The sequence below is a fragment of the Dicentrarchus labrax genome, unplaced genomic scaffold (assembly GCF_905237075.1).
Source record: "Dicentrarchus labrax unplaced genomic scaffold, dlabrax2021, whole genome shotgun sequence".
Lineage (NCBI taxonomy): Eukaryota > Metazoa > Chordata > Actinopteri > Moronidae > Dicentrarchus > Dicentrarchus labrax.
The window spans coordinates 16,017,353-16,030,744 of NW_026136707.1; the positions used below are offsets into that span (position 1 = coordinate 16,017,353).

At 39.3% G+C, this 13,392-nt stretch overlaps 2 protein-coding genes and 1 non-coding gene across 3 annotated transcripts; 2 read left to right on the forward strand and 1 right to left on the reverse strand.

The window, feature by feature from the left end:
• Positions 1-1,238: 1,238 nt before the first annotated feature.
• mrs2 (magnesium transporter MRS2) lies at positions 1,239-12,858 on the reverse strand. The gene is made up of 12 exons (XM_051407886.1): positions 11,916-12,858; positions 10,451-10,515; positions 10,160-10,196; positions 9,778-9,890; positions 5,779-5,940; positions 5,407-5,537; positions 5,079-5,195; positions 4,083-4,152; positions 3,745-3,827; positions 3,399-3,516; positions 2,808-2,921; positions 1,239-2,549 (listed from the first exon to the last, which is right to left on the reverse strand). Exons 1-12 carry the CDS (start codon positions 12,301-12,303, stop codon positions 2,490-2,492), a joined length of 1,458 nt encoding a protein of 485 aa, XP_051263846.1. The 5' UTR covers positions 12,304-12,858; the 3' UTR covers positions 1,239-2,489.
• On the forward strand, positions 4,654-4,726 carry trnar-ucg (transfer RNA arginine (anticodon UCG)). Its single transcript has one exon. It is a non-coding gene; the product is annotated as a tRNA-Arg (tRNA).
• On the forward strand, positions 6,216-10,231 carry LOC127367762 (integrin beta-1-like). Its single transcript, XM_051407887.1, has 7 exons — positions 6,216-6,362; positions 6,839-7,093; positions 7,490-7,700; positions 7,776-7,911; positions 8,094-8,400; positions 8,505-8,783; positions 9,226-10,231. The coding sequence occupies exons 2-7, from the start codon at positions 6,840-6,842 to the stop codon at positions 9,410-9,412; spliced, it is 1,374 nt and encodes a 457-aa protein (XP_051263847.1). The 5' UTR covers positions 6,216-6,362; position 6,839; the 3' UTR covers positions 9,413-10,231.
• Positions 12,859-13,392: the final 534 nt, after the last annotated feature.

Here is a 13,392-nt window from a genome sequence, read left to right on the forward strand (position 1 = left end):
ACTAATCATACTTTACGGACACTTCTGTGGTGTGGTCCACACGAGAAGTTACAGCAACTTCTCTAAAGTAAGAAAATATAGGTTCCTAAAACACTTTGAAGAAATGAGTGTACATGAAAGGGTTTAAAACTGTAAGCACAAGCTGCTACATAGAACTTGCAGTACAGTATGTTGACAAAATCATAACATTTCTCTAGAAAGATATGTCAGTGTTTTATTACACAGTAATTTATATAGACATGCATTTCAATAAGTAGTAGCATTTTCACATTGTTTTTATCCTGTTCTGCTACAAACTGGATGTTAAACTATAGATAGGACTCCCTCTACTGCACAAGACTGGTTACGACAGCAATCGGAGTTACACTTCACATAAAACTGTACCAAACTTGTACCAAAATAATTGTCCTTTTCTCTTTGTACGTTTGGGCAAAAATATTCCAGATTCAACAGAGCAAATGTCACTTACTCGACCATCTGCACTGTAAAACCAGATCAGTTCATTTAGCTCAAAAAATTGTTGAAACTGATTACATAAATATTTTTAAGTAAGACAAACTCAGTTTTTATTCTTGATTAGGCAGCTTTTACAAGTAATTTTAAATGACTAACTTAGTTTTATAAGATAGAGAAACATTCCTGATTAATAACTTTTTACTAGGTATTTTATTTTCAGAGAACAAATAAAAAAAACTAATTAGTTTTACTTAAAAATGTAATCGGTTTCAACAATATTTTGAGTTAAATGGACTTATCTGGTTTTAGAGTGTACTAACTTCATTTTATTGCTCCCAACCAAGGCAGTCAGCACAACAGGCTATTTTATGTAATTACTTGTGCTGTAAATCAATAAAGTAGCACTGGAGAGAAATCAGCTTTTAGAATATTAAGGTAACACTTACCATTTATCTAATTAAATTCGGTTCAATAAGTTAAGGACATGAGACTCATTTAAAAAGTCCACAGCACACAAGAAACATATAGTATGGAACTGTTTTCTAAACACTGATGATCTGAATTATAAAAATCCATCACTGTTTAATTTCTAATAATTTTTTACACTACAGCGTCTATGGTTATTTAGTTTTTATTTTATAACTTTCTTAGTGGATGTAGTTAAAGTTTTTTGACACTTTAAGTGTCTTTACCTGTCAAATCTGTAACTGCTACCAAAGGGGTCTTGAGATCTTCGATCCATTGTGACTCAATGTGGTTTAAAAACAATAGAAAATCCCAAGAAGGCTGAATATTTTCTTTATAGGCATTAAATATAACACAGTCAAAAGATGAAGGACTTGAAAAGATACACAGTTCTGTTAAGGCAGTGCTTTCCAACATGTTTGGCCTGTGACCTACTGGTGATCCCTCGTCACCTGTTGCATATATCAATCAGAACCAGTTTAACATGAGGTAAAATAATCTAATAAACTTTGAAATAAACATGGTTTTGTTGTAGCTGAAATGTTTTTTTCCTGCTTCCCTGTCCTGTTCCACCTAAAGACCTGTCTGATTTATATGGCAACAACTTGAAACCCAAGTTGGAAACCACAGCTTCAAGGCCTGAGAGTGTATAAAGTGGCGATATAACACTGACTTTGCTTTGGTAGAAGGTTTTTAGATGTAACATTTCGAATACTAATGGATTTCATTCAAATAGGAACAGGACAAAGTTGTACTATGCCTTAGTCTATGACTAGTCGTCGTATTAAGGCCCTTCCATTTTTGGGCAAATGTCAATTCGAGACACTCACAGTGAGACACAATATCAAAATAAAAGACAACCAAAACCGGCAATATGTTGTTTGTTTTTTAAGACTGAGGAGAAGCAGCTCAGTCATTGTTCTGTCAGAAATGCCTGAAAATTAGATTTTGCTTTTATTAATTTATGTTGACAATCACAACATTTAATAAATCCTTGTTTTCAGAGCAGTAGATGTTTAAAGTCCTTCTAATGTAACTGATATTGCAAAGAAAATAAAACTAGAAACCTTAACAATGGACGTTACACGTTCATTTGGATCACATTTATTTAAATTAAATTAAATTAATAGGATTTAGTCCTTTTAAACACGCTTTTCTAAACATGAAATGAGGGAACGTACAACTGCATGTAGGCGGATGTCGTATTAGTTGGATTGTTATCCGTTTCAGCCCCATCACGCCACTTGCCCACGCATCCACCCACTGCTCGAAAAACAGTGATGACAGAGCAATGCTCTGTGCCCACGTGTTCTATCCACATACATGAAGATATTATATGAATATCCGGAAAAAACCCCAACTTAAAATGAGAAATACAATGATGGGGACACAAGCACACACGGATGCAGTCTCAAACTCTGCTGGAGCAAAACCATGAGGTGAGTTAAAAAATAAAACTCTCCAGCACTTGTAGAGAATCCAGAAGGTCCGAGGTGGTAAGACAACCGTCTTTAAAGCTGCAGAGTCTGTAGGAGGTCTGTGGCGTTTTACAGAGCGGAGGTAGAACATCATCTGACTCCCGCCTTGATGTCTGATGTTTTCAGATTTCTCTTCCAAACTGGAGGGATCTGTATCGCAAACAAGAGAAATGACTTAGGACTTTAAATAGTCTTTCATCTGGCATTATTATTACTTAGTGTGTGGAGTTAAGAGTGGCTTTACTTCGTGCACATGCACCATATGAGGTGCCATATCAAAGGAATACACTATTATATCAAGCGTCTAATGAAAAATAAAAAATGGCGAGAGGCTAATGTATGTATGTATGTATGTGTGTATGTATGTGTGTATGTATGTGTGTGTGTGTGTGTGTGTGTGTGTATTACTAGAGGGGGTATTGAAGGTTCTAGATGTCGTCCCAGAAATGACAGTAGTCGTCTCCATATCATGCCACTGCCCAAGAACATGAAGCCTGTTACCAGCCAGAAAACACGAGGGTCCTGGTGATAAAACAAATGACACGTAAGTGAGTATAAACATTATGAACATAGAAACTATCCAAATACAAGTTCTGTCTTTAAAAGGACCAGTGTGTAGGATTTTGTGGCAACTAGTTGTGTACTTGCAGATTACAGTGTAAGAATACACTGTCAAACGCCCTTTCTAGAGTCAGTTTTTGGTTTGTCCTTTCTGGGCTCCAGTACAAACATGGCAGTTCAACACATTGGACTCTGTAGAAGAGGACCTGCTCTTCTAATTAAAACATACCTACGAATATTATATTCCATTTCTGCCAATAGATCTTCCTAAATGTAACACACTGGACCTTTAATTTGATTTTAACGTTCCAATGCACAAAGTCTAACACCAATTCAAAATGAAGCCAAGCATGAAAATCCTCATTTCTGAGAAGTTGTAAACGGCAACTGTCAAAAACTCTAGAGGTGATCCAATTATTTAGAAGGAAGCCGCCTCACCTCCTCGAAGGATGACGTCAAATTCATTCCAAAGGCGACTCCTATCAGACCAAATAAGGTCAGGGAGAAGGAACCCATCGTCAGCTGCAGATTCAGGCGCATCATCACGTTACGATGGCTGGAATAAAAAGAGACACAGGTAGAGTCATTTTATAGGACTTAAAATATGTCTTCTATTTGTCATCTTTGAAAACACAAAGGTTTTAAATCTATTTTTGCACAAAATGAGCACATTGTATTTAGTCTCCTATCACTTATATTAAAGTGTATTAAGAAGGAATCATTTAATGGCCAGTGTGAAGAGGAGGAATGAGCTGTGTGTGTGTGTGTGTGTGTATGTGTGGACCTGTCCAGATTGATGAAGATGACACTCTCAGAGTCGTCTATCAGCCCTTTCAGCTCTCTGGCCTTGTTCCCCAGCTCCTCAGCCTGTATGGAGCAGTCACAGTCATAAATACTCAAGAGCTCACCCATGGGGCATTACAGGTAAGTGACATTCAAGATCATGTTTTAGTGATTTTAATATCAATGTATACATAAGAGAGGCAAGTGGACAGGTTCAAAATGTCAATATAAAGTTACATTTAATTCTGAGCATGCATTAATCATCAGAAGTTCATTATAATAATTTTTTTGTATGTGAAACATTGTATATCTAATCTCTTAGTTAATTTGATAAACTACCTGCATGTAATAATTCTCCAATACCAGTTCCATCTCCTCAGCGTGGTCAATACCCAAACTGCTCTCCTCACTAGACAGACAGATGTTCATACACACACAAGAAAACTTCTTGTTCATACACTCACAAGAAAAATGCAGTTTGAGAAAAGGCCTGGTAATTATCAATCACACAACGGAAAATACAAATTCACACTGACAAATATTGACCATACTTTAGACAATTAATATCAGTGAAAATAAAATCTCAAAATATTAAAAACTCAATTCAATTCATGCAAATACATTTTCATATTGCTATCGTAAATCTCTAATTTTTGTCTTAGGTTTGCTCGTAGGAATTTCCCACTCACAAACTCTACGTTATGAATACCACGTGTTTATAAGTAGGAGCGCGTTCATGAGATTTGATCAATAACATAATCGACGCCGACAAAAAAATGGCAAATTGAATTTACAAAAGACCCGACAGCGACCGGAAGAACTTCACACCACGTGTCCTCCTGTAGGACATCGTCCATTGTATCGGCAAGCCACCCATAGTAGGTAAACTTGTGACGTCACATTAACATCCGACCGCGTGGCCTAATGGATAAGGCGTCTGACTTCGAATCAGAAGATTGAGGGTTCGAGTCCCTTCGTGGTCGTCAGCTTTTTTTAAAACTATATTTCCTCTTAAGCTTCCCATTTCTTTTCACATTAAGTTCCTGTTTGGGGTCCCGCAGACATACTTAACATAGATTGCTTCTATAAACAAACTATAGAAGATTATTATCAACCTAACTTTTGGCACACCTATAAATTAACGTAAACTCTAACCCAACCAGTGAGGACAACGTTAAAGAAAAACACTCTTTGAAGGGGAGGAAAAACATTGCTTGAGTCGTATACCTTTCTTATCTTCTACTGCAGCCACTGACTGTGGACTTTAAAGGTCCTTTTAAAAAGAACTACTTTTTGCATTTGTGTTAAGTGTATGTGAGTGCATGTGTGACATACAAAACTCTTGGGTCTGTCCACTTGGTCAGACAGAGTTCTTCAATGATCTCGTCCTCATCCAAAATCTTCAGCAAGGAATCCTTAAAAACTTTAATGTCCGTCTCCAACTCTGATAAGCTGTCAGTGGCACAAGAGAAAAGAGGTAAACGGAGAGAGGCAGACAAGATAATACTTGAATACGTAATAGTAACGCTGCCATGTTGAGCCTGAGCCTTGAGGCATGCCACACCTGATTAATGAAGCATTGGAATCCTCAGGCTGTCTACCCTCATTTATAAGAGCATTTACAAACTATACCAGGGTATATGGTTTATATGGTGTGCTTTACCTCTTGCTGTTCTGCAGCAGTATATGCAGTTTACTTCTATCAGCGGAAAGGATTTTAGGATCCACGAGGGACTCCAATGTGTCCATTATTACTGGTTCGACATCATTCAGCCGTGTTTGTAGGGTGTTTACCTATTGACAAAGATGCATGAGGACACACTTAACCTCCTCTCGCAACAGGGCCTCATGTTTGTCCTCCATTTGCAAGTTTTATCTAGGTTAGAACATACTTAAACACACACACACACACACACACACACACACACACACACACACACACACACACACACACACACACACACACACACACACACACACACACACACACACACACACACACACACACACAGAGTGTTTCTGTATTCTGTCTCACCCTGTGCTGTAGGATGGCCTCCAGTGCTCTGAACTCAAAGGGCAGAGAGTGTGCCTGTGATGCTATCTGAGAGGCGAGCTCCAGTACCAACCAACGCTCTAATCCAAGACCACGAAAATCCAACACCAACAGGGACTGCGGGGTCACGATGGCTTTTAAAGACTGTGGAGAATCAGAAGAGGGGAAGTTAGCTGCTTTAGAAAACACTGAAACATGTGCTCTGATCCTCGATACTGGATGCACATACTTATTTGTCAAAGATGGAAATGAGCAACTGATGCACAGTTTTTTATAAGTTATCCCATAAACATGACATTTCATACAGCCGGGTATGCAGACCTACATTTGAATGAGTAAAGGCCCAATAGTTGACTCTGACCTGTAAATATTTGCAGACGAGAGGCCTGACCAATGAAAAGTAGACTTGCGCAAAAACAGCTGCACCATTCAGGATCAGTGATTAGATTCTGCATCCACAAGCAGCATTCATGCACAGCTAATATATAACTGAAGCTTGTCAGTGTGTCCCAGTGTGCAGGGGCAGATAGACACAGCTGCACCACAGAGAGCTTTCAATACTTCAGGTAATGTACCAACACTGTTGTGTATCTGTTTCAGTTTATTTAGGGCAATATCAAGTACAGAACCAGAGAAACATGAAGCATGCTGTTAGATAAAACAAGCAATGTACAGGAATAGGCACAGTAGCAGGTATATTAGGCTAGCTGTTACATCACTTTTTAATTACAGTCCAGCTGAAGTTTGTTTATTTGTTAGTCTTTCTAACAAGCGTTTATATCAAATTAGTAGTAGTAGTATATTCCTAAATTAACAGTGTGGCCCATTGAACAGAGAAAACAAGTAGTAGAGTATTAAGAAAGAGTCACCAGAGACAAGTAAAGAAGTTATCTTAAAAATTGCCATATTTATCATATATACATACAACTGTTTTTTTTAACCTTTTTACTAATAGTACATCCTTTATTTTATTAAAATCGATCATTATTGACTAAATTACTATTGTCAAGAACATAATCCCAAAGCTTTATTCTAACCACAGGATGGCTGTGAAGCTGCTCTGTCTCGGCCTGCTGCTGGCCCAGTTGGGCCCCAGCCGGGCCAAACAACAAACGTGTCTCACATCGGCCTCCAACTGCGATGAGTGCATGCAGTCTGGACCGGAGTGTGCTTGGTGCACAGCCCCTCACTCTAACGTCCGCTGTCACACCCTGAAGGGGCTGCAGAGAGCAGGCTGTCGTAAACGTTATACGTACAACTCTCAGGGTGGGGTGCAGGTCGTTAGGAATGACAGCAGGTAAGTATCCTGGTTTAAAAGATGCACTATAAAACTCTTTACACCAGTGGTTCTTAACCTTTTTGGTGTCATAGAATACACATCAGGCAGCAGACCTTTCTTTGATAAAAATGTAGTCTCAGGGATCCACGTCTGATAAGATTTATTCCATAACTGTCTATACTGTGGACTGGCAGATTAAGAGTGAAGAGTGTGAAACCTATGAACAGAACAGTCATTCTTATACATTCTCTCACTGGGGTAACTTTTAGTCAGTGATATAATAGTGAACTTCATGCATCAAATTACCCCAAACTGATGACACTGGTGCTAGATTGCAGTACCATTATTTGCTCATGACCACAATGACTTCTAAAGGTATTGATCTTCTTTCTGGTGACTACTGAACTTCTGCAGCAGTGAGCCAGTGAGTCCCGAGGCTGTGTTCCTCCAGCCCCAGGAGTTCTCCCTTCGTTTGAGGCCGGGAGTGAGACAATCCTTCCCTCTCACTATCACCATGCCTACAGGCCAGCATACCGCAGAGCTGGCTATGGACACCACCCCTGTGCCAGCGGGAGTCAACGTCACATTTATTAGCTCTGTGAATGGAAACCTCCTGGTCGTACAGGTCAGCAAAATGAAGATGGATATGTTGTACAGGACATTAGGAAATAATTATAACAAAAATGTGTCTTTTCTAAAGGTAAATGTTGAGGCTGCCCGGTGTCCCAGTGAAAGTGATGACTCAAGCCAGATGCAGAACAGGACTGGGCCCTGGTCTGTCCACATCACACCCAGAGGGTTTTCACAAAGTGTGAAGTTAGAGATAACTCTGGAGTGTGAGTACAACTTCAGAACCATGCTACAGTCAATATAAGATTAATCCCCAAATTGAGATGATGATGAGATCAAATGAGTCTTATAACAACTAAAAGACTGAAATAGTCAGTATGCTGCTAATAAAAAAAGCACACATTTGTCGTCCATGATGTGACAAATAAATTAAAAGTTGTTTCCCCAGGTCAGTGTGACTGCACGAGGAACCGTGAGGAAAACAGCCTCGGCTGCAGCGGCCGCGGGGCTCTGGTGTGTGGCCAGTGTGAGTGCAATAAGCCTTACTTTGGACAACAGTGCCAGAGGGACACTGATTTATTCTTTTCATCAAACGAAGACGCCTGCCGCTCAGGCCCCAATGCCCCTGTGTGCAATGGTAGGGGGAAGTGCGTGGAGGGCTTCTGTGAGTGCGAGAACCGAGTAAACCCAACAGAAAGGTACACCGGACAATTCTGCGAGTGCAGCAACTTTGACTGTCCATACCACAATGACAGGTACAATATGTGATGATTAGTAATCACTTTCTGCTAAAGAAATATATACTGAATCCTTTTAATTCTACTTAATTACAGAAAAGACTAAAAGTTGTATTTGACAGAATATGTGGAGGTCACGGGAGGTGCGAGTGTGGAGACTGCCTTTGTGATGATGACTGGACCGGTGAAGACTGCAGCTGCTCAATGGAGACAGCTTCCTGTATGGCAAACAACCAGAAGCTGTGCAATGACAGAGGGATGTGTCAGTGTGGAATATGTGTATGTGAGCCACCATACACAGGCCCGACCTGCGAGGACTGCCCTGTTTGTCAGGGCCCATGTCAGCAGCACGCGGAGTGTGTGGAGTGTCGGGCGTTCGGGACAGGAGCAAAGAAGGATAGGTGATTGCTTTTAATGCAAGCTGTTGGCATAATATGGAATGAAACACTTGAGGAAAGACTTATGATTAAAAGGCATAGCACGAGATGATAATAGGACTTAATTTTATTTGAGATGGGAATTACGAATACAAAATAGAATAATGAAGCAGAAACTAGTTCTAAGCAAATTCAAGATTTGTAAATCACTTCAGTTCGTCCAATTTAGCTGCAACCCCCCCCCAACAGTGGTTTCACTTTTCTAAAACACACCTCTCCCCAGTGTTATTCAGAGTTTCTTTGGAAAAACTGCAGCATCTCTCCAGGCAATAAAACACTATTGATTGGTACAATTCAGTTTGCCATTATCTAAGAGAGCACAAATAATTTAATACAGTATTGAACTTAGTAAACAAAGCAGACGCATTATATTAACTGACTTTGTTTTCCTCTCACACATCATCAGGTGTGACCAAGAGTGTGGCTACCTCATCGTGACGATGGTGGAGACCAAACAGGATGTGCCTCAAACGACTGCATTCTGTAAAATGAGAAGCCGCGATGACTCTTGCGTCTTCTACTACACCTTCTCCAACCTGCCCTCTGAAGGACGGTCGACTGTGGTGCGGACTAAAGAATGTCGTCCCAACTAAATCCAGTTTTATTTTTAGTTAACTAAAAGTTAACTATTCAAGTTTTAAATCACCGGATATTATGTTTTCATGTTCTTTTGTTCTTAACACCTGACCAGCCTTATTTGTTTTAATTATTGAAATAGGTAGATTAAATAGTTATAATACAAGGTAATGAGTGCTGCATCAGCAGGAGAAGGACATTTTAGTGTCATGCAAAACAATTAGCATACTGATGTCCAGGAATCGTTATTATCAATGGTTTGGCTTAGACTTATGGTCTCAAAATGTTCAACAGCCAGGTCAAAGACGATCTAGATTTGGCTGAGAACAGAAATGATGTCATAAACCACAAAGTGTGCTTATAAGAGAGAAACAGAGCATACCTCCATTCGTATGATAATGCAGTTGTTTCTAGCAGTGAGGCTGGTACTGTGCTGGAAACGAAGGTCTCTGGCTTGAAGACTGAGCTCCTGGCAAAGCTCTGTTTTCTTCTTCTCTGTAAAGGGAAAAATAATCACACCAGTAAGAGGAGCAGAGGCAGAGAGCAATATAGACGTCATCTTATTTCATATATTTTAGACTTCATGTGAAATAGGACACCAAAAGCAGACGTTACAACATGGCTTCTTTCAGCATTTTGTTCATTAAAGAGCAATCATCAGTCTCAAGCACTTGTGATCTTGGGCTATATACATACAAACTGACTTGAATGATAACTAATGATAACTAATCAAAGATTAATAATATTTATTTTGGAACACTTACCAAATGATGTCACATTTCCCTCTTGGTCAAACTTCATCTGTGAAATAAATAATAAAAAAACTGATTACCTAACTTTAGCAACCTCAGTTATTCAAACTCACAACACTTTTAATGTATTGCAATAAATAAAATGTATGGCAGTAGATTAGTAGATGTTTAATAAAGCTTGTGGGAAATTTGTCTTAAATCCAGCTAATAAAATCCAACAGTCTGTATCAGTTCATCCAAAAGCATCTTGCCAGTAAGAACAATAAACCTTATAAAGGTTACAACTGCACAGTAACCACTTACCACTACAAAACATGGAGGTACACTGGAAACAGCAGTGTCTGTCATTCTGCTGCGGATAGAAGACACTGTTCAAAGAAAAGACAACGTTAAACCACATATAAAGGGAAAATATTTCACACATAAAGGCGGACAATTGCTACTATAGAGACAGAAACACAGCAGCAATACTATCATGAATAAAACAGTCCCGCAGTGAAATAACAGATGCATATCAAACCTGCAAAATTTGATTTATTATCACTCTGCCTAGCCTCCTCGCATTTTAGGGATGGGAACCGAGAACCGGTGGCAAATTGTCCGATCAATCCGTATCAATTCTTTTATAGATTCTGACAGTTACACGTCACAAAACACTGACGTCTAACTCATGCGCCTACACTGATGGAAACTTGGAAGAAGAAGAAGAAGAAAAAGTCATGGCGAAGAGGAAGAAACGTTTCAAACTGTGGCTTCATTTGAAGAAAAAACTATGACAACAACACTTTGAATGTCTGTAAATAATAATTGGGAACACCAGCATTGTGCTGGAACATGTTTCTATGTAATTCAAAGGTTTAACCTTAATGAAAACAAACCCCATACATATATTATTTTTTTATCCATTGTAGAGGAGGATGGACAGACTGTTGGTAGGGTAAGTTCTCAAGCTACAGCCAGAGATATGAATACAGAACCGGGTCCAGTTGAGAACCACTTACTAATTAAACAGTGGAGCTTTTCCACTCAGAAAGTCAGATAATAAAACTGTTGCTTTGACACTGAAAACCTGTGTAGGCCGACTGTTTTCCACACAAGAAAACTGATAAGGAATCAATAAGGGAATTGATGAAGAATCAGACCAATAAGCAGAATTGATAATAGCATTGGTATCAAAAAAATCTTATCAATTCCCATTACTAAATAGACCTATATCAGAAATCAGCTTTGATACAATTTCATTATAGGTACATAGAATAAAAAACTAAGCAATACATCGTTAAAGTACGTAGAAACAAGCATGAAGATTTCTTCATTACCAGTTTAACAGGACTGAGTAAAGTACAAATGTTCACATTAGATCTGAGCTATATTGTAGCTGTTCTTTATCTAATAATCTTCTATATTAAAAAAGTATCTACAGTTAAAATGTGTAGACTACAACATGGGTGATAGTAGATTTTTGAGACTAATATCTAAGAAATCAAATATATCATATCAACATATCCCTGATATTTACATTTTTACATACATTCATAAAAAACAATGTACAGTCAACAAATAGACAAGTCTGTTAGACAAACTATGGAAAGAATAAAGTGTTTCTAGATCACCTCCAACCTATTGGCTATAATGTACTGAAACATGAACACAGTACTAATACAAGTCCTGCAATCAGAATAAATCAGCGTTCAGTTATCAACAAATAAAACTGACAACAGCAAACCATGTAAAAGCAGCACATATCCAACCTGTCTCTCATTCTTACCGGGCCATGTTGCACCTCCTTGCAGCAGCTCCTCCTTCCTCCCCGCAGCAGACTGAGGTCTTCTGGGTTCACATCTTGACACAGGCAGTGTCAGACTGCAGAGGGCATTTGAACCGAGGTCGCCGTAGCCCCTGCTGTACAATCCCGGTTTTCTGTTCCCGAGTGTCACAGTGTACTTCAGAGGGTAGAGCATGAAGGTTCGAGTCCCACCCATTCTCGAAGGAAAAGGACTAACAGAGCTGTAAAGGCGCTTTGGATAAAAGTTCCCACCAAGTGGCAGATACATCCTAGTGCAGTTCATACAGCCAGTCAGCAACACCCTGTGTACTGTCATCTCCACGCCGCCGCCGCCACCAGCAGCACACACAGCCTTCACACAGGCTGCCATACGGGGTTTGGAGGGCTGATATTCACCACTGCTGCAGCGAGGACACCACAAAACACACAACAGCAAGGAATAATGGTGGAGCAAACGATTTAGCCTCCATAAGACAAACAAAAAAGTGTTTATAGTCCTTGAGTCATCTCCATAGTGGTCCCTCTGTGTTTGCTAGAGGAGGCAGTCCATATCCGCTGCTACAACATTACATAATAGTTAGAGTATGAGTAAATGTTGGTTAACGTATCCACCTGTAGCTGGGGTAACTTTATTCACAAGGCTTTCAAGAGCTCTGCGTCTTGTGCTAGCTACATTAGCTGCTATCAGGAGACAGCTTGTGCTCTCAGGGATTATCCATTTAAAACCGGACTGACAGTAAACAAAGACACGAGTAACACGGTTCAGTTACCTGCAGCTAACTACACCCTCTCCTGAATCAACGCACCGGCTCTGTTTGAGTCTGTAAACACGTTGTTGTTGTTGTTGTTGTTGTTGTTGCTCAGGTTAGCATCATGGAAGGGAGCTAGCATACAGGAGGACAGGAGCAAGAGCGCTGCTCCGGACCACAATGCACCGCGGGGACAAGACCGGCGTCCAAAGATCGTCTCTAGTAAAGTAAATCACTCGGGCTGTAAAAGCTGATGTAACGTTAAGTTACATTTTGAGTAGAGGTTGGACCATTGACAGTACATATATATATATATATTAGGCTATATATTATATATTATATATATATGGAAGTCATGAGTCGAACCCCAAATATGGTGTATTCCCGCCACGAAAAGAAATAAAAAATAAAGTTATTCATGATCGAAATAAAACAGTACTTCTAAGTCAAATGTCCTAACTCAAACATTTGACTCAATAATTCCAATGATTAATCACTTAACTGTGCGATAGTGAGCTAATAGTAGGGTTGCAATTAGGTCTAAATATTATTTTAGCCAATTGTTTTTCTCAGTTAATTGTTTGGTATATGGGAATCACAATTTCAGGTCTAGTTAGATCTTATAGGCTCCCGTGAGTATTTTTTTTATTTTAATTATGCTTAACTTTTTAATTTTCCTTGAGAAAATGGCCTTTCATATATAGACGCCA